Here is a 21446-nt window from a genome sequence, read left to right as displayed (position 1 = left end):
TGACATCTTTTGCCCTTTTACCGTACCACGCTTAACCCTCTATCCCGAGTGTCTTGTTAATGTTAATACCATAACTAAATGCTATTAGATGATTCTAGTGCCCCTGGTACCAGGGAACATCCCAGTGTGATCAGCATGATGTAATCAGAGCAGACACACACCCTGCTGAAACCTACCATAACCTTGGCAAAATGTTGAAAGACTAGTTTCCTCGGGCCAAAGTTTAGCCTTATTCTGACTGCCATCTTGAATTGACAAAATGTTGAATCTTGGCGAGCAGAGTGGGGCTTTGGTGGTTTTACAAAGAGCATGTCAGACCCTGACTGTGACCGGCCGCTGGGTAAGAGCTGTGGATTGGAGCAGCCGTCAATCACGGCAGACACGCTGCCAGACACCAGCATGATGATCTAATCTTCATCTAAGGAATCCTTCACTTTAAAAATCGACTACACAGTTTTCTAGAGAAGTGAAAATATCCATCAGTACTGTTAGATTAGTGTCTTACCTAACAGGGATTATTTCACACCTGGCATTTCTAAAAGTCAGAAGTTATGTATTGCAGCCATGAACATTTAGTTTATGGCTTCATTTATCCGCGGTAACGTCCGCTAGGTGCCATCGAGCCAATCAGTGTCCAATCAAGTAGCGAATCATCTGGCTCCAGGTGCTACAATGCTAGGACGCTGGTCCATAAACCATTAACCAGACAGAAGAAACACAACCACGGAAGTCCCCTGGGTTGAACCCACAGCCCACCCCTGCTCTCACATGCAGCCAAACGGGAAGACAATGCTGAAACAGCCGTGTTCAGGCACGAGGCCAGGTCTTACAGGAGCTAGCCGACACCACAAAGCCACTCACAGGACAGGTTTGAAAAGGTCTCCGCTATTCATCCAGTCTACCCCAGAGGCAACCGACCAATCAGAGAAGGACCTCATCACGCTCCCTGCGTCCCGGCCCGGCGAGACATGCCCGGACATCCCCCCCCCCCCCCCCCCCCCCCCCCCCCCCCCCCCCCCCCCCCGCCCCCCAAGGCCTGAACCTTAGGATGCAGTGCCAGGGAGCGAGTACGAGGGCAAGGCTAAGCCTAGAACTAGAGAGAGGTAGTGAGAGAGTAAGAGAGTAAGAGAGAGAGAGAGAGAGAGAGAGAGAGAGAGAGAGACGACAGAGAGAGAGAGACGACACAGAGAGAGCGAGAGAGAGAGAGAGAGAGCGAGAGCGAGAGCGAGAGAGAGAGAGACGACAGAGAGAGAGAGAGAGAGAGAGAGAGAGAGAGAGAGAGAGAGAGAGAGAGACGACAGAGAGAGAGAGAGAGAGAGACGACAGAGAGAGAGAGAGAGAGAGAGAGAGAGAGAGGGAGAGGAAGTGACTACGACAGAGTGAAAGGGAGAGTAAACAAGAGAGAGAGAGAGGGAGGGAGAGTAAACAAGAGAGAGAGAGAGGGAGGGAGAGTGAACGAGAGAGATTCCGAGGTAACGTCTCCAGGTCTGTACCCAGGAGATAAAGAGTAGCGTTGATTCGAAGTGTGCAGAGCAAACCCAATTACATTTCGAAAATAGTTTGGAGGAATTCTTTCCAGCACCAGTGCTGCTGACACAAACTAGAACATGTAATCTGCTCATAATTAAAACAATTCAACCGTATGGTCACACCCTTAATTACACTGTTGCGATGTTGTTAGGGGTGTGTTTAAAAAGAGAAGGAGAAAATAAAACAGAAAGAGTCTCCATCCAGAACTTTAAATCTGCTCTGACCCGAGGCGATCAACCACCGCAGAGCCGCTCCGAACCACGGGCCCGGCTCGCCACGTTAAGGTATCCAAGAGGTGGCATTAGCAGCCCGGGCAGCGGTTCAGACTGGGAGACCGCTCTTACCGACCGCTCCTAAAACCAGGACCGGCCCATTAGCCGGCCGAGGGGCGGACGGGTCACGCAGTGTGGCTCTGAAAGCATTAGCGTTCCGTTGACATTGATTGGACACAAGTGAACGCGTGGCTCCACGTGTTCGGAGCCGCAGCTCTCCAATAAGCTGGCGGACGCACCGTGGTGCATAACCAGCGCCTTAATGCGGCCGTGTAGTACACGTCTGTAGCTGTAGGGGAGGGAGCGAGAGAGAGAGCGGCTAATTAACGGGAGGATATGCTAATTCGATATAGTGCATAAACATTATGGAGCTACACGACGGCATTAATATGTAGAGCCGGGCACAGCAGGCGGAGACAGGTATTTGTCTGAACGCAGATATGCAAATGAGAGTTGAACCAACCAGCCCAAATAACACACAAAACGAAACGTGTCAGAACCCAACTTCGGGAATAAAAATCACAGAAAAAGGTCACAACAGAGCGGTCTGTCCAAAGACCAGAGCGGCAGCAGCCCATCCAGCCCTGCGCGGAGAGGAGTCTGTCAGCGCTACCCCGCGGCGGGCTGCTCGCACTCCTGAGCCTTCTGGGTAATAACTAACGACAGGCCCAGATGCCGCTCTGCTGCGGAGGCCAATCAATCGGCCTCTTTGAGATTAGCCTAAACTCCTTAGCGGCCCTCGGCGCTACAGACGCGGTAGGTGTTCCACAGCGCGACGGGAGGCTGTGAGCGTGGACGCGCTGGTTCTCGGCATCCGTAGATCACTCAACATCTGCTGCCCGCCACTCAGAGTCTTGCCTCAGGATCAGTCGCTCAGAGAGAACCGTCAGAAGTCAAAAGGATGACCTGGCTGTGGGAGGAACAAGATGACCAGGAAATAACTGAAAGAAAATGAGCTCATGAACTCATTTCCTTGTATATGGTGAGTCACAAAATAATATGTTGAGATAATAACATATTATATGTAATATGTTGAGAACACTTTGATGATGTACAAATTAACAATATACAGCAACAAGGTAATGAGGAGATCAGCATATCAACAACTCGCTGCTACAAAGCTTCCACAAGGCTTATCCAAGCTAATCCTGATTTGTAGAATACATTAACCGAATAATTGACCATCACTTGGAGGCTAAGAATCCCAAAAAGGTAATCAAACAAACGTTGGGGTGCAGGAGATCATACTGGACAAACTGCGCCTGGAAATCAATAAGTACTTATGAGAAGGTAAGCATTTAAAACCCTGCAACGAGGAGCGTCTCGGTTATCAGAGAGCTGCATCAGGCCGAGTCCGTCAGCATGGAGGACCGGCCGGGGTTTTCCAGTCAGAACATAATTGATCTGGGGATAAGCCAGGCCAGGCTCTGAGCCGCTGCCCAGGCCTGCAGGGATTAGGGTCAACAGCCAAGGAACCACGTCCTGTTTCAGTCGGATGCTCGTGCCACAGTCGGGGCGAGGCTACAGTACGGTACATTTAGGGGGGAGGTGGTGTAGCTAGGGGGCTCGAATACCGGACGGAATGCGCCGGGTTCGATCCCGGTTGTGCACAGCCCATCTGTAGGCTGCTTTTAGCTAAGAGCCTTAACCCTACCTTCACCTGAACGACAGGATACGGAAATCAGTCTCACTGACAACACCGCAATCTCTTTGGCTTAAAGCATGAAAACGAAATAACTAAAGTAACAGTGAATTAACTACTGAGCTGAACTGTTTGAGTGTTTTGAAGGATCCAAACTAAAGCAAGTGTTCTGTTGTGTCCTTTGCTACAGTGCATTTGGTGTGCTTGACTTGGCAAGCATCTGCAACATCTGTTGCTCAGCCAGGTGGGTAACAGGCTCAGGTGAAGACAGCGTCTCTGTGGGATTCACACACACACCCAGCCATTGATTTGTTGCTTGTTGCGTCAAGGTGTCATGGCAGTCGATGAAGTCCATTCCAAATCCAAAGAGGCCAGAGAGAGAGCACAACAGACCTGTATCACATGACGGAAATGGCATGTTCCATGGTGACATTTGAGTGGAGTTGTGGTGTAAACGGTAAATGGACTTCATTTATACAGCGCCTTTTCTGACCAGCGGCCATCATTCACCCATTCATGCCCACATTCACACACCGACGGCAGAGTCAGCCACGCAGGGCGACAGCCAGCTGGTCAGAAGCAGTCAGGGGGAGGCGTCTTGCTCAGGGACACCTCGACACTCAAGGAGCCAGGGATCAAACTAGCAACCTTCTGGTTACCAGCCAACCCGCTCTATCTCCTGAGCCACATGCCCCCCCCAGTGTAGGCTGAAAGGTCAATCAAAGGGCCCTTATTAAAACATGAAGCCTGTTGGAATTAAGGCTTTATCGTGAGTCGCGGTCTAGGCTTCTACTAACTTTGGGGACTATTAATAACCAGTGACGTCATTCAAACACGTGACCTTTAGCTCACCCTTACCGAGGCGACCGGGGCAACAGGTCTATGTTTCATTATTCAAGGATGATTAAAAGACCTGTCTAGTGTGTGTGTGTGTGTGTGTGGGTTTGTGTGTGTGTGTGTTTCCTACTCTTCAGCGATGACGTCAGAAGAACAACTACGTGACAGTATGACAGATGAGCCAGTCCAGGTGAGGTGCATTGTTTCAACTTTACGGCTGCCATCCGGACACAAACACACAGGCGAACACACACACACACACACAGAAGAACAAACAAAGACACACACACAGACACACAACAACGTCTGCTGGTGCGGCCGCTCATGGACTAGTGGGATCCAGGGGGGATCCAGCAGGCACCAGGTCTTTGCGACAACAGAATACCAATTCTGCAGCTCAGGCAGTGGGAGCCTGTCTAGTCACCATGGCAACATACAGATGGAGAGCTCGGCTCCTAATGTATGGGGAAAGACATGCCGGCGGAGGGACCGCAGGGTTTACGGTGTATCGCACAAAGACGGCACAATTCGCTGGAATTACCCCACAAGAGTAATTATCTTCACATTAAAACGTACCTTGCAGATTAGCAAACATGGCTGACAGTTGTAATTATCTTACTGTGTAACTGCTGTAATTACTCTGACCATGACCATGGTTATGGTAATCTGGACTAGACTAAAGCTAGAAAAACCTAGATCCATTTTCAAATATTAAAACCAGATCCAAGGGTGTTTCAGATTACATATGGTGTTCATATGCCAAACCATCAGACAGATGTGGACTCGCCATAATACCCCACTCTCTAGAATACACATGCACACACTCAAACATGCAAGTTCATGTACACGGGTTAAGTCTTTGAAGACTGACTAGGCTTACAGTAATGAGCTTTAGAGGGCTTAGAATAACAAGGCCTCCGAGAGACCAAACAGACAATTCTGTCTACATTAATACCACGGCTAATAATACCAGTGCCACGGAAACGCACCACAGAAAGATGGACGGATGGAGATGAGATGTTGCAGAGAGCTTCATCATGGCGACCAGGGGGAACAGATTCAGCAGTCTGAATGGACCGTAACACTGACGGCCACAGATGGTACCTTCAGCTGAGCAACAATGTTTACAGATCAGTCACCATTATTCCTGTGTGCTCTTTAAACTCTTCACTTATCAGATGAGAGAAATAAAGTTGGTCTTTACTCATTGAATCCCAGATGGGATTGTCTTCATGGCAGGAGTGAGGAACAGTAAAAAATGTAAAAATAAATAAAGTGACATAAAAGAAATCCAGAACTACAAAAAAAATCAAATGATGTTTCTGTGTTTATGGCGAATGGTGATCCTCTTTAACCTCCACCAGAAAGAATCCAAGACATTGAAAACAACCAAACACAAAACCTAAAATAGTAAAGTACAGTTAATATGTCCCTCGGTCACAAGTCAACGTTAAGAACAACTCTCAGTGTGACTCTAATTTCATCCTACCAACCACATGGGCTTTGATTTGATTGGATGCCATCATCCAATTACAGCTCTTGCATCACTGCAGGTCATTCAAGCACAATTTGGCCGGTGACTATATATAGGCTTATTAGGCTAAATGCTTCCACGGCCCCTCTCCAAATCTGGCGAAAGTGGGTCAGTTCAGGCCTGGCAGGAACGAGGCAGAGAGCTGAATCAGTTACGCTGTCTCCTAACGCAATAAGACGTCTTGACATCACAAGACCCGTTTAACCTGAGACATTATGGATACCAAGCCTTAATTTGATATCTATTCAAATTATTCAGAGCACGGAGGGCCATACTTGTTTAAATGAAGGTAGAGTATAAAGGCACCTACAGGGACCACTATTAGCTTTGTTGTTTGATTATAGCTGCCAGCTCATTTTCCTTAATTTCTTCCTCCATCTTTGTTTTTAATCTGTTTGCTAAAATGCCTGCGGCTGCGTCTGATTGGCCTTCCTTTGGTAAAGCGTTGTCCAATCACACACAGCCTGAGCCGATTGGCCCATGGGCATGGAGAAACACACGAGAATACAGGCGCCATCCTATTCACCGGCTATCCTGTCGCTCCCTGGCAGAGCCAGAGTGGCCGCATTGGTCGCAGCATTGTGCTCCCCTTAAAAGAACAAGAACCCCGGGAAGACCGCTCCTGCTGGTTCTCCGAGGGAGGCCCTCCCCAGACGCCTCTACTCAAATCCATGTGGGTCCCTCTCAGACCGGTGTCCACTGACAAAGCCTCCATTCAGCCGGCGCTGCCCTTCGAAACGAGGGCAGTCAGGAGAAAGGCTGACAGTACTTAGAGGTCAACGCCGAGCCGGCTGAGATCGCCAGCCCATCTCTTATAAAATGAACTCGGAGATCGGGACGGACAGCAAACCGAACGGAGGGAACCTGTGTGACCTCGGCTGGGGGTCACTGCCCCAGGCCAGCAGAGTGAAACGGTCGGCTCGGCTTTAGTGTTTTCCTCTGCGGTTTATGCAACAGTTCCTACCTTAATTGGGAGGGCAATGCCGTCAAGTCAATATCTTCCCAGCAGGCGGTGGCTCCGCCAGGCCCCAGCTGGGCCAATACCTGCTGTGTGATTACTCTCCCCTCCTCTCTCCCCTCCTCTCTCCCTCTCTCCTCTTTCTTCCCCCAGATTGTTTTCTATCCATCTCTCTGTGTCTCTCTGTTTCAGTCTTTGCTTCAATCTGTGCTTCATTTTCTCAAGCCCTCCCACACATATCTTTCTTCCGACCCAAGAGGGATGAAATTCAATTACTGCAAAAAAACGATGGGGATGGAAGACTGGGGGGGGCAGCTTGGGGAGACACAGAAAAAGGACCGAACAGAGCTACAAGGAATTCAGCGAGAAACAGACGACAGGAATATGGTCCCCGTGGGGTCGAGGCTGAAGCAGGTCTTTACAGCCTAGAGTTTGACCATTAAGGACAGGCTGGAGCGAAGTGAAACATGGTGACGGGTTTTAATTAAACTGAGGATAGCGAGACATGACGGGAGTGAGCTCAGGGACACCCGGAGGAGAGGCTCTGCCACGAGCGAGCTGCTGTACTTAGCTATCACCACCGCTCCTCGCCACTTTGATCAGTTCTTTATGAGTTTTAATAAGTCCTTGGTTGGAGCGCTGCAGTGAGGAACTGACATTTCCCAGGCTGCTGAGCGCGGGGCTAAGCTGTGAGGATGTGGAGACTTTCTAAAGTGTGAGGGCTGTACCGGCTGGAATGAACCGCTCGCATGGAGATCTCCTGTACAACCCAAGCAGCTCGATGTACTATCATATCATAATCGTCATGTTTAGGTAATAAACTGCCATTTATTTCGTCATTAGGTTGGCGATGGTTTACATGTGAGAAGGGTCGGAGGTAACCTTTTACATTGTTGTACATTTGACCTGCTAGGGTGCAAAAATCCATGTACCAAGTGACTGTTCAAACGGTGACCCTGGGTTGCCCAGGTCGTCCAATCCATCCACCATCGGCAGGTGTTCCTTCTGGACCCCGAGCATGAGGTTGGGAATGGTTTGGGAGCTGTCTAGCTGGTTTGTTTGGCTCCTGGTTATGGTCTGGGCCACGCCTCCAGCACTGGGCTCCCGGGGAATGACTGAGGTTTGCGGTTCACCCAGACTCCCAGTCACAGGGAACATCATGTTAGTCCTGGGGTCAGGCTTGATCACAGCAACACTTCTGTCCCCGTCACCCCACCCCCTCCCCTCCTGGACCGAGACATCCATCTCCTCCTCGCGGCCTCATTACCGGCGTCACCGTGGAGACGGACCGACGCTGTAAACCCACGTGAGTGACCTACAGGAGGCGTCTCACAGCAGGACAGACTGAATATTGATGCTGGAGGAGGAGGGTGAAGGTGAACCCAGCGACAGGATGTAGCCTCCTGCTAACAAAAAGGCACCGCAGGAAGTGGATCATCCCCAGGATGGCGACTTTGACGTATTAATCAGCTTTTTCCTGGAATCTCAATGAGGAGATTCATAATTCATCGCCCGGGATGGCGGCAGCAGCTGGGGGGGTTGCCGTGGAGACGAATCGTACTGGTATCTCGTGGGGGTTTGCAGTCTTTAGAGTTGGAGTTGCCTTTCACAGAAGGACATCAGAGAGAGGGGGGGGGAAACGAACAACAAACACCGCCACGCCCAACATGCAGCGGGGGGTTCCAGGTTCGAGACCTCCCTCCGTCACTTCAGAGGAGGAAGAACCAACACGCCAACTACTCAACGACTGAAAGGCACTACTGTGTATCCAACCCCCACCTTCCCCCAACCCCCTATGGACCACCACCCTCAAAGATCTCGCACGCAAGCCAGAGTCGACCGGCAGATTCCTTCTGAGGAACATGAGAGATGCAAGAGAAAATAAATAAATTAAAAAGAGGCAACCCCTCATCTCTGTTACCATAGAAACATGGCACGCATAAACTAAAAGGCTTTGAAAGTGTGTGAGCAGACCTTGGTGCAGTAGGCATACCGCTCTTATGAAATATATCCGTCTGGCTGTGATGGGGCTTTGAAGTGATTCATAGACTTAAAGAGGTCACTCCGGCGGTTTGCAGTCTGTATTCTTAGAAACACTCCCGCTTCTGTAAACTTCCCGAAAGGTTTAAATATTTGAGTATCTCGAGGTTCCTCTTCCAAGATAAAGTGTGACAGTTATGAAATGCAAATGGCTGCGTGCGCGCAGTCAAACTCAGCATGTGGATTATGTTTCAGCACCAACATATGAGGGCCAAGTCTCATCGATTATGCTTCATGGAAAATTCAAGCCCTCTAAATCGATCTTTATGGAGGCCAGACACAGCTCGTGGGATTAAAGAGAACTCCACGCAGAGCCATCACAAACACAGCTCGTCATTTCACACACAGCTTAACCCACAATATGTCAATCGAGCCATATCAGCGTCAGTCCATCCCCCCGTCACAGGAGTGGAACCTACCCCCCCCCACACACCCCTATCCACCCCCCCGGTGGGACAGAGCTCCCAGCGAACCACGTCCACCAACTCCAACGGGGGTCACATGCTTCTGCTGCAGACATTCCTGTATAGCCAAACTAGGTGTGAAACCATCGGATTGTGGATCCGATATGATTTGCAGTTCCCCCACAGCAACCACGATGACATGGTTTCAGAAATAGCCGGACTCTAGAACATGTTATTCTCGATTCCTGGCAATCGTGAACAACAAAATAAACCCACATCGGTCCTCCTAGTGTCCGCCTCAAAGACGTGGTCTCAGAGGATGCCTTTATTCCTGGGAACCCACCCCTACAGACCACCCTGGGAGCACACCGCCCCACCCCCCCATGAGAAATGACCGGCCAGCGGTCACAGTTCATCTAAGAAAAGCATTGTGCGATGGAAACCAATTTGGCGATGGAGAAATGCGATCCATTACAAAGCTGGAATCGCATATTCAGCGCAACGTTGTGACGGTTCCTGCATTGGCAGCTGTTCTCCGTCTGTTGAAATACCCTCGGCCTCGTGTGTGCGAGACGCCTTGCAAACTTGGTGAGGTGGCACCACACTGGCAGACGGTTCCTCTGTTTACGTTGCCTTGAGGAAACCAGGAACAGTTCCACCCGCTCCGTGCCCCTGCGACGTGCCACGGAAAACCCCATCGTTTGGGAAACTGGGTCAATCAGCACTCAAGGAAAGAAAAAAGGCTAATCTCTCAAAGTACATTGTCAGTCATCATTTCATTTTCAACATCAGGAGGGATTTAACCAAAAAAGAAAACGCCAGAGTCCTCTACCCGCCCTTGCCCGACAGGAAGGGAGACATCTTCCCGAACACACGCCGTCATAATCGGCGTGTCACTGTAGCGTGCCGGCATCACCGCCGCCGCCGCTGAGACGGGCGACAGTCTCAGGAGGAGCCTGAAGTCTGCAGCGCCACCGATTGCACGCCGCCCGAACCGCTCCCCACTACACCTCACAGCGTAGCCATGGCAACCCGCTCCTCGCAGGCCAGCCTTGAGGAAACCCGTGGTCGTGCGTGCGTGGCGTTTAGTCAAACTAGAACGCACGCCCCAGAGAGAGAGAGGCAGAGAGAGAGAGGGGCAGAGAGAGAGACAGAGAGAGAGAGAGGCAGAGAGAGAGGCAGAGAGAGAGACAGAAAGAGAGACAGAGACGGAGAGAGAGAGAGAGAGAGAGAGAGAGAGAGAGAGAGGAGGCGAGACAGAGACAGAGTAAACGAGAGGGAGGGAAAACAAGAGAAAACAAGAGGGAGAAATAACGAGAGCGAGTGAGAACGAGAGAGAGAGAACGAGAACGAGAGAGAGTGGACGATCCAGGCTACACCTCGAGGGTTAGATCACAGGGCCGTCGCCGTTCCTGCCAGACAGTATCAGTAGATTAGGGAGGATTAGAAATATTATTAGCGATTTAGTCGGGAGCGATGAGTCGCACTCTCCTTATTTAACCTGCTGCCAAAAGTGTGATAGATCAACCTCCTCAGCACCGATAAACACTAGTAGTATGGAATTATGAGCCGAAGATTAGAGGGGTGGACCAAATCCCTGCCAGGATGACTTTAGGCGCTTCAACTCCAAATCCATAGGCCAGAGGAGGAGTCGGCTGAACGAAGCCAGCGCCCCGTTTAGCTTCCAGAAGGGAGCAGAATGAAACATGTGGGGCGGTACAGGCCAGCAGTTCTCTTCCTCCTCGTGCTTTATAAAGAGAGGGCTTTCTCTCTCCAGCCTCGGTCTGCGAGCGCATTTCCCCGTCAACAGGGGAAATTAAACACGAGAGGCCCCCCCCCCCCCCCCGCGTGTCTGCTGTCCGTCGTTAACAATCCCCTCTTTCACCGCACGGCGTAAAAGCCAAGAATGGCCTGGGGAAGGGGGGGGGGGAGGGGGGGGGGGGGACGGTTGCCATGGTTACAATCTCACTGTAACTCTTTCACTCCGGTCCAAACTCACCGGCATCCATCTTATCCTAACCGCACTTTAAAGCTTTGGGAATTATAATTGGTAACAAGTGAAAGAGAAGAGGGTAACAATCGACCACGCTAAGACGCCTTATCGCAGCGCTGCATTCCCTAACGTGGTGCCGGGAAAGGGAAGGAGTGGGGAGCGGGATAATATGATAATAGGATTCAGGGATACGGATGCCAGCATAGTCCCTCTCGCTGGCAATAACACACCATCTATCATGCCAGGCCAACTGTGGAGTGGCAGCAAAAAACACCGAAATCAATGGTTAACCGCGCTCTCCGCCTGAATGAGTCAGCTCCCCTAACTCTGAAGGAGATAGGGGACCCCTCCAGCGGTCCGACGCCAGCGAGGAAGACGAGGATTTAAACCTTCTACTGATGCCGTCTTCCTCGGCAGCGGAGCTCGGGCTTACCACGGCCAGAGAGTCACACACGCGGGATCCACAGCAAACAACCACAACAAAGATTCTCCGCCTACAGTGGTCCGAAACCTGATCCCAGGGCAGCGGCTGGGAATGTCTCATTGCAGTGGGCTGAGGGAATGGATGGGAAAGACAGCAGGGTATTCCCGAGGGTGGGAGTATCACTCCAATACACAGGGGCTTGTGAAGGCATTTCCATGGTAATATTCAATCCACCTTGAGTATAAATGGTGCCTATTAATAACAGGGTGGGTGGATGGGGGCGATTGAAACGATGACAAACAGAAATGTTAGAGCAGATTATGTCATTGTGTAGATTTTGCGATTCAGAGGGTTGTCAGACTGCCGGGTCAGCTGCAGGACGATGACCTTGCAGGATGTGAGTGTAGGGTGTCGGGTTGGTGTCGGGTCGGTGTCGGGACATGGCGAGTTGGCAGGATGGCTCGCTCGCTGACTGACGGCTAGGAAAGGCCAACCTCACTCGCTCCCCGCCATCACGTTAACAAACAGTGGTACAATACTACTGTTATTGTTTTAAACAGAACTACTTTACCTAATAATAACAGTACATTACTGCCTTATGTGCCATCGTAAAAGAGGGACAGACAGTAGTTTTGTGTGTTGCCAACACTGGAACATCGCCGATACGGAGATCAGATACTATGGAGAGTATAACAGTAATACACTACGTTTCTTTAATTAAAGAATGTTCAAATGGCCACAAACTAACGTTGATCGTCCGAGTGGGATCAATCAAAGCGTTTCATACGAGTGGAAGTTACGAAACAAACTAAATAATAACATACCGAGACGTTTTACGCCAGGAACCAGTATCGACAAGTATTTCAACGTCAGCCGTTGTCTTGGCAACAACAGCTAACACAACAAACCAAACAGACATTCCAACTGAAGTAGACGGAGTAGAAGACGTGTTTGTGTTTCTGGGAGGACATCCTTCATCTCTAAACATGTTGTGTTTCAAGTGCCGGCACCGGAGTCGTGTTCGGCTTCTGTCATCGCGCCGCGCTGATGAATCGGGGAGATAACTCCGAGCTTCATACCGACGCCGCACACCAGACAACTGAAAGAAGCTCTTCATCATGTTTCCACTCATTAAGTCAGAGGCTCATTACCAGCCCACTGACAACAGCAATGCGCGGCTGGAGCTGCTTATGCCCATAATTACTTTCCATTCCGCTGAACCCCTGACAGCCAGCGGGGAATGAATGGGCGGTGAGGTGTTGGTGGAGTTCTGTGGACCGCTGTTGTTGGAGCTTGGCCTTTTAAAAACGCTCGACTCTCGCAGCCCGGGTGGCCCCTACTGTCTTGGTTTCTCCAGTCATGTATTCGTGAGCGTCATTAAAAATGTATGGACTCAAAACCGGTCCGTCCAGCAGCATTCTATGCTAATATTTCTATGCTGACATTACTATCGCGTTGTTGGCCTGTGATTTGTCTTTCATCATCTTCTCCCCATCCCTCCCAGTTACCTGCGTGTGCTGAGCCATGTTCGCAAACGCTGTAGACTGGGCCGTGCCCGGTTACAACAGCCTGTTAATAATATGGCTGTGGATACACGCGATAAACTATGACCTTCTCAGCGAGGGGGAGGGGGAAATTGTATACTATGACTCGATCCACTTAGCAGTCCACAAGCAAGCCGGTGGACTGACTGGAGACCTTGTGAAACGTATACAAGGAGCAACCCCCCTCCATCTTTATGATTCCTTATGAATTTTAAAGACTTGCAGATGTGTATGACCTTGGGGCAGTAAATGTAATCAAAGCTGTTGATACATACACATCTGGTGCATCGCATCTGTGCTGCACAGACAGCAGCTTCAAAGCGATTATTGAGAAAACGTTTTGTACTGTATTTCACCGTCAGTAGGAGGGAAGAACCTCCACCAGGTGTATTCAAATCTGGCCTCCTAATCCTCCCATTCAAGCTCTGTGGTACGCAGCCGCCTGCATTGTGACTGGGGATGTGAAGCCGTTGCCAAGGCAGAGGAGGAGCGGAGGGGAGCTGCTAGGAAATACATTGGGCTCAATAAATAAACCTTCTAGTGGACGCTCCAGCACGTTGGAGAACGAGGAGGACTGTGAGATATACGGTGTTGCACGTGTCAGGGTCTAGTTTCATCACAGGCGCGTCGCCAGGAAAGAGCATTTCCTAAGTTGAACGCACGGTGGGTAAGTTGAAGTCATTGAGCCGTCTGGTGTAACCTAAAGAAAGCGGGGCCATGAATTTATTCAACGTCTGACAGGTTTTCTTTAACAAGTGCTATGTGCATCTCAGATTTCCTGCAGACGGGGGCAAAAGACCTCAAGCATTTGAAGAGGAGGAAAGAAAAATAATTGGAAAATGGGCAATGCATGAGAAAGTAAGAAAGAACAGAAAAGAGCTAGTACTGCTTTCGTGTGTGTGTGTGTGTGTGTGTGTGTGTGTGTGTGTGTGTGTGTGTGTGTGTGTGTGTGTGTGTGTGTGTGTGTGTGTGTGTGTGTGTGTGTGTGTGTCTCCCTGCATGCGAAAATCTTTAATCCATGACTACCACAATGTTCCACTCAGGCCTGCCAGTGGTCTTCCAGTAAGGCCAGTCTCCACTATCGGGCACAACGGGAGAGTGACCATTCCCTCATCCAGGATTCCCTGCCCTGCTCCTTAATCCTCCCCATCCCGGCAGCCAAACGTTCCCGACCTCCTGCTGTGAGGACACACGTCACCCCACCACCACCTTTCACTGGCAACCAGTAAACTAAAGCGCCAACAAAAGGCTCTTCAAGGAGGGGTCACCGCTAAGCACTGGCGGACAAAACACCCCGGGTCTCTGATCCGACGACACGGAGTAAACACAATTCTCTCGCGCCACCAGCAGCCGGCTGCCTGTTTTGCGTCGGTCACGTGTCGTCACGTGACCGCCCTGTTGTGTTGCGCTCTACCTTTCCTTTGGTCCAACCGGCTGCAGGCCGTTGGGAAGAGGGGGAGGGGGGGGGGGGTGTGCGCTCACCGCACCCAGCGTGCTAAGTAGGCCAACGCATGGTATGTGACCCTGGAGATGCTTGGATGGCCCCTTTTTGTTCCTCCACCATCTGATACCCAGCCCGCTGGGCTGGAAGCCTCTCCCCTCCAGCCGGGGGAACCGGAGCCCAGGCCTTTTGTGTCCGCCGCGGCCCCCCCCGGATTAGGGGTTTGTTTTTGCCCTCGCGGGGAAATACAAAACGATTCCCACGTCGAGTCTGAAGGCGCCGTCCTCGTCGGCGTGACACGGGACACGCACCCAGGTGCTGCGCCCTCGTTGTTCATACCCCGTGGCTATGTCCCGTTATTCTCTTCACTTCAGTTCACCTGATTGGGTGTTCGTTCATCCACGTTCCCGACGCATGCCATCACACGTCCCCGTCGTTATCTACCGGCTAGGGGGTGTCCACCCTAGACCGAGTCTAAATACTGTCAACATCGCGCCTCACGTTGGTTCTCCTGTTCAGGGGAAACAACTCTCTGTTTGCTAGGAGGGGATCGGGGCAGCGTGTTACCGCCTGTGTCCGTTCTCCGTTGACTCCCAGGCCTTTCGCTGCCTCGCTCGTGTTTGCAGACCGCTGCATTCGATCTCGTCCAGTGACTTTACCTGCTGCGTCCGCCTCCACCTTCTGGGGAGCCGAATCAGTGACCAACGACCAGGGGGGGGTTTCATTCTCTCAGCGAGCTGCTCCGCTGGGTGGGAAACCCATCACGGAGACATGAAGATTGAAGTTAATTTCGGAAGATTGAGTAATGTGCCGCTTCATCAACGTCCGGTCTGGATGGAGCACATCCTATCGGAGATTAATCTAGGAGTCCTAATCATCCGGGTAGGAGGGGGGCGTTTTTTTAACGTCTACATTTTATTATGCAATGATAAAAACTGGGAAATATGAATTAGACACGGCCCAGTGGTTGCAGGCAGAGGCACAGAGTAGCGAACTGGACGTGATGAAAACGACACGAGACAAATTGATGGAAAAGTATTTTCTCATTGTCCTCGTCCACAAGGGAGCCTTTACAGTCCAACAGTTTGAGAAAGATGGCCTCCTCAAATGGAGACCCTCTGGCTAAACAATGGTACTGTTATTGACATTTCTCTGTCCAGCGCTGAGGCCCCTATAAAGGGACGGAATAGGTGTTCAACAGAGCGTTGACTGAATCTTTCTGTTAGTACCCCCACCCATCCGCCATCACCCACTCCCAGAACACCTCCTGCCCTCAGCCCAGTCCAGCCACGGGAGGCACGCACACACACACACACACACACACACACACACACACACACACACACACACACACACACACACACACACACACACACACACATACACAGAGAATCAGAGACAGCGAGAGACAGCGAGAGTGAGCCACATCACTGCAGCGAGGCTAAATCACTGTGAAGGAATGACATCTACAGGAACACAGAGAGCGAACAGCAGGAATAAAGGCTGACTGTGTTTTCATTGACCCAAAGCTAGGCATTAGTAGAGGCTGAAAAACACAACGGGCAGGGGAGTAAAGATAGGATATCACTCTCTTAACATTTGTGGCATATGTCCTTTTCACAGTGAATGCTCAGAAAAAGAGTAAAATGTTGGGCAGCATCGCTGGCTTAGTGGTTCTGTAATGCAGTGTGTGAAAGTTACAGTCTTAGATCAGCTAACAGACAAACCCTGAGAGTCCCGGGAAACAAACGGGACAAAGTGATAAGAAAACCACAAACAAAAGCCTAATGACTATTTTTAGTTCTCACTCGTCCCACAAGCCCCAAGACAACAACAGCCAGATAACCGATGCACGCTAAGCGCGGTAATCCCACGTGGCCGAGATCAGACGGCATGTTAGACAAATCCTGAGGATCCCTGAGTCACAAGCGCACGTTAAAGAACTATACGTGTGGACGCCCCTCTACATGGCCCCCCCACCGCTCTCCAGGGCCATACTGGGACCAATAAGACCGGGAACCCAAACCCCAGCGACTCCTCAGACACCACCAACCACAAGCCAGCGTTCAGTCAATCAAAGTCCGGCCCTCACAGCTCAATCTCTCTTAAGCAGAAAGTGTTGCTGCCGCCCCGTCTATTTTTAGAGGAATGGCGGCGTTCCTCCCTCGCTCTACCCGGTGTTTAGGGCGGCTAAACGCAGAGCCCTGAAAACACCTCCAGTTAAACACCACGGTGCACCAGGAGAGAGGCTGTGGTGGAGGATGGGCGTGTGTGCCTTCACTCGCCTGCTCCTGTTTTAGCATTCAGGTACGAGTCACACAAATCCATTCATCACACATTAATAATTCATCTCTCCACAGACAGTCATTTACATAAGCTGGGAAAGGGCATTTCTAATGGACTTCTGAGGGAAAAAAACACGCAATTTGAAAACACTATACTAAGACTGATAACAAAGTACAATTTGAATGCCAGCTTGGAATAATTAAAGCGAAACAAAAAACAAAAAACAGCATTGTTTTTTCCACCTTTTCTATTTGTCAGAGACAAGAGAGAGAGACGAGAGAGAGAGACAAGAGAGAGATTCCCTAACAGCCTGGGGTCCCAGTGTGTGTGGAGCTGAGAGGAGACAGACTGATGTCTCCGGGCGTCAGACAAGTACAGACACAGCAACAGTCGCAACGAGGTGAGAAAATTAGAAATCACATCACAACCCGTCGGAAATGATCGGTTAAAACAGCTCCGACGGCTGAAAGTGATGCAGCCAATCCCTGATATTCTCCTGTCAACATCACCGGCTTCTCATTCATGCATTCACTTCTTTCTTTTTTTTTTTTTTACATTACTCTGTTGCCATGCCAACCTGTTACCAGGTTAACAGTGGACCGCAGAGGCAAAAAAACCTCTGCGTCTCGAGTGTGTGTGTGTGTGTGTCTCCAGTGTGTGTGTGTGCGTGTGTGTCGCCAGTGTGTATTTGTTTTTAGTGTGTATAAGTGTGTGTGTCTTTAGTGTGCGTGTGCGTGTGTGTGTGTTTGTGTATTGTCTCCAGTGTTTGTGTGTGTGTGTGTCTCCAGTGTGTGTGTTGTCTCCAGTGTGCGTGTGTCTCCAGTGTGTGTGTCTCCAGTGTGTGTGTGTGTGTGTGTGTGTTGTCTCCAGTGTGCGTGTGTGTCTCCAGTGTGTGTGTGTCTCCAGTGTGTGTGTGTGTCTGTGTGTAAGTGTGTGTGTCTTCAGCTTGTGTGTGTGTGTCCATGCGGACATCAAAGCGTTCCGCTGAGGTGGGGCGTGTTCCAGCTCTCACCGAGACGTCGAACAGCTCCTCGGAGTCGTCCAGCATGCGGACGCGCACCGTGACACGCCGCCCGGCCGGCATGGCGGGGGGGCGGAGCCCGGGGTCCAGGGTGCTGATCCCCAGGGTCTCCGGGGCTCCGAGGCGCGGGCCCGCGGCCGACGCCTTCGGGTCAGGCTCCACCATGGTGCCCCGCCTGGAGAGAGGGAGAGAGAGAGAGAGAGAGAGTTAGTGGAGGGAGAGGGGAGAGAGAGAGAGAGAGAGAGAGAGAGAGAGAGAGAGAGAGAGAGAGAGAGAGAGAGAGAGAGAGAGAGAGAGAGAGAGAGAGAGAGAGAGAGAGAGAGAGCGAGAGAGAGAGACAGAGAGCGAGAGAGAGGAGAGTTAGTGGAGGGAGAGGGGAGAGAGAGGAGAGAGAGAGCGAGTTAGTGGAGGGAGAGGGGAGAGAGAGGAGAGAGAGAGAGAGAGAGTTAGTGGAGGGAGAGGGGAGAGAGAGAGAGAGTTAGTGGAGGGAGAGGGGAGAGAGAGGAGAGAGAGAGCGAGTTAGTGGAGGGAGAGGGGAGAGAGAGGAGAGAGAGCGAGAGAGAGAGAGTTAGTGGAGGGAGAGGGGAGAGAGAGAGAGAGAGAGTTAGTGGAGGGAGAGGGGAGAGAGAGGAGAGAGAGAGCGTGTTAGTGGAGGGAGAGGGGAGAGAGAGGAGAGAGAGAGAGAGAGTTAGTGGAGGGAGAGGGGAGAGAGAGAGAGAGTTAGTGGAGGGAGAGGGGAGAGGGGAGAGAGAGAGAGAGTTAGTGGAGGGAGAGGGGAGAGGGGAGAGAGAGAGAGAGAGAGAGTTAGTGGAGGGAGAGGGGAGAGGGGAGAGGGGAGAGGGGAGAGAGAGAGAGACTGTTGAGCTTCGTTGGTAGAGCAAGGCATTAGCGTCGACGGGTTTGAATCCCGCCGGTGCCAACCACGCTAGGAATGTCTGCCGGCGCTTATGATGAAAGCGTCAAGCAAATGGGGCACGCGACACACACACACACACACACACACACACACACACACACACACACACACACACCTTTAAAGTGCTCGTTAGTAAGGAGGTACATCACAGACAATAAATAGATCAGGCTTCACAACTCTCACCCACCAGCGGCCTGATTGAAAGTGAAGTATTTACAGTGACGGCTAAAGGCTGATAATTGCAGCCTCTGGGAGCAGCAATTAAGCCACGAACAAACCCCAAACAGTTCCTTTAAATCCAAAGCATGAGTACAGCGGGTGTGATGTTTAGAACAGTGTAGCGGAACGTTATATCCCACGTGTGTTTCTGATGGTTGGACTGCAGCGTGACGTTAATGTTGGATCCTTGCTGTAACACAGGGCGGACGTCAGGTCCTCTGAGATTCATCTCTTCGGCCGTAGATGATTTTGGACACCCTAAAACTGACCTTTGCATCGTACCGCCTGCAAGGAGACCTTCACCACGCTGGTGATTAGTGCTACAGCAGTGTGGGGGCACAGGGGCCGTCGTCACGGTGACAGGAGGAGCGTCGACAGGCCCGGTCGCCCCTCACAACCGCCGCTTGCAATCGGACTCAGGAAGTTGTAAAGATCGGAGGAATCTACACCAGGGAGCGGGCCGGCATGGACGACCGGGATTGGAGGGGAAGGTTTGAGTTAGCCCCAGTAGTAGAGCGTAGACTCAGTGTCCACCTAGATGTTCGATGGCTAGATGAGCAACGTTTGCTACAGTCCACTGGGCAAGCTGGTAGATTGGATGAAACTCACACCTGTTGGCATGGCATCCACCCTTTAACAGTCATTAAGCAGACATCATCCAGGCAGTCCAGGTGCACGCAGGCCAGGGCATTAGTTGCGGTCGTTGTGGAATCGTGACACATGAACCGAGTTGTTATTGTTATTATTCTGAAGCGCTCGTCAGAGAGGCGGGCGTGACATTAAACTGGTTTCACGTTTCCGTTCAGAGGAATTAAATGAGGAGAACCGGATCTGTTGGTCTGAACCTCAAAGTGTTGCTTCCAGGCTGAGGGTCAAATCGCACAAGTTGGCCAATATTTGAATAAAACCTTTTCATTCACGAGCGTCATGGCCCGATTATCATCACTCCGCTCCCACGTCTAGATCAGAGGCCTTGTGCAACGACCCGGGCTGCTACACTCATCGTTCCAGCATGCACGCAGACACACACGCACACGTACACGTACAAAAATGCACGCACACACACGAACGGTAACTGAACACTTTGCGAACAAAGGCACCAGGAGAATGTAAGATAAGAAGGCTGTGATTACCACAGCCAACTCGTTCCCCCGACACCCACGAACCAGCCCTGGTTTGGGGCCATGCAGCCACCCACATATTTAACCCCTAACCCAGCAACGCAACAAACACACCAGAAACCATCCAGGTTCACAAATGCCGGGATCTTTATGGGCCCGGAGACAAGCAGGATACCGCACCAAAGGGCACATTGACATGGTGGTCGTTGTAGGCGCATTTACCCCGCAGTTGAACTTGTTTGCCTGAAATTCCCCACCGGCGTGTAACGCGGAGCCGTGTGGCTGCTGGCTGCGCGTCTGGGCAGCAACACTGGTTCCTCTGTGCGCACGGACACACTGAGCCCCTTCACACAGCCACAGCCGCAGCACAGCTGGACGTCATTACTGACAGCTGGAAGGCCGGCGGTGCTCGGCCACAGTCCTACCTGGTACGGGGTGGGCGTGAGGGTACTACTTCCACTTTTCATTGAGCGACATGCATTTAACACATGATCCTGATATATTCTGCTACCCAGACATGCCGGGTGTGGCTCGTGTTTCATGATGAATCAGTATGCATGCATTCCTTTTGAAGGGATGACAGGCAGCGAAGCAGCAGCTGCCGAAATAAAAATATGCCAATGTGACTTCACAGAGGCGTCTCACGAACCCGGAGCAGACTGCGTTAACGTGCACCGTCCTCCACTGGCCCCAGACTAGCATAGTATCAGGCTCGCATATCAGGGACAGGGTAACTGATGGAAGCCTTGTGGGTTTTATTCACGTCCAGGCTGTTCTCTGGTCGAACCGAGCCCATTCATGTAACGTAGGTTAAAACCGCAGCCTGTCGTCCCTCCCTCGTTTTAATCCTCAGCCTTATCCACAAGGTGACACTAAACTCACCCGACCAGCCGCTGCGGACGGGAGAAAGTATCCGATGTAAAAAACGGGTGGGATTTGCTGTATACAAGTGCACGACTGCTAAACCACGCAATTCACGTGTCACCCTGGGATCATTCCTCCAGACCCGCACGGCCAGGCACCGCAGCGTGCGGCCGCTCTGCAGCCTCACCGGGAAGACGCGCACTGCTTGGAACATTCACACACAGTGCGTGTGTGCCGATACGTTTTTCAAAGTGATAGGATGACAACGAGCTGAAACACACTCCCATGACTTAACGCTAATCTTCGGGAACAAGTTGATCATTTCTCTTTTCAACACTTGTGCAAAGCTTACCCTCTTTCCGTGCGACGCGGGGAGCCAATCGATAAATCTGTATTATAT

At 51.2% G+C, this 21446-nt stretch overlaps 1 protein-coding gene across 2 annotated transcripts in view; it reads right to left on the bottom strand.

Annotated features, from left to right (window-relative positions):
* The window catches only part of LOC307072018 (FERM, ARHGEF and pleckstrin domain-containing protein 1-like), a 61527-nt gene that overhangs the window by 39972 nt on the left and 109 nt on the right, over positions 1–21446 (bottom strand). For both annotated transcript variants that reach the window (XM_079731166.1, XM_079731167.1), the window contains exons 1-2: positions 21399–21446; positions 17918–18101 (exon numbers count right to left, since the gene is read on the bottom strand). The exon at positions 21399–21446 is cut by the window's right edge and continues 109 nt beyond it. In XM_079731166.1, coding sequence (XP_079587292.1) covers positions 17918–18091 — 174 coding nt within the window. In that variant the 5' untranslated portion in view covers positions 18092–18101; positions 21399–21446. The remainder of the gene's footprint in view (positions 1–17917; positions 18102–21398) is intronic.

Source organism: Pollachius pollachius, assembly GCF_949987615.1.
Source record: "Pollachius pollachius genome assembly, chromosome: 3".
Classification (NCBI taxonomy): domain Eukaryota; kingdom Metazoa; phylum Chordata; class Actinopteri; order Gadiformes; family Gadidae; genus Pollachius; species Pollachius pollachius.
The sequence above is the reverse complement of the archived record's forward strand: the minus strand, read 5'-3'. Positions and strand labels throughout refer to the sequence as shown.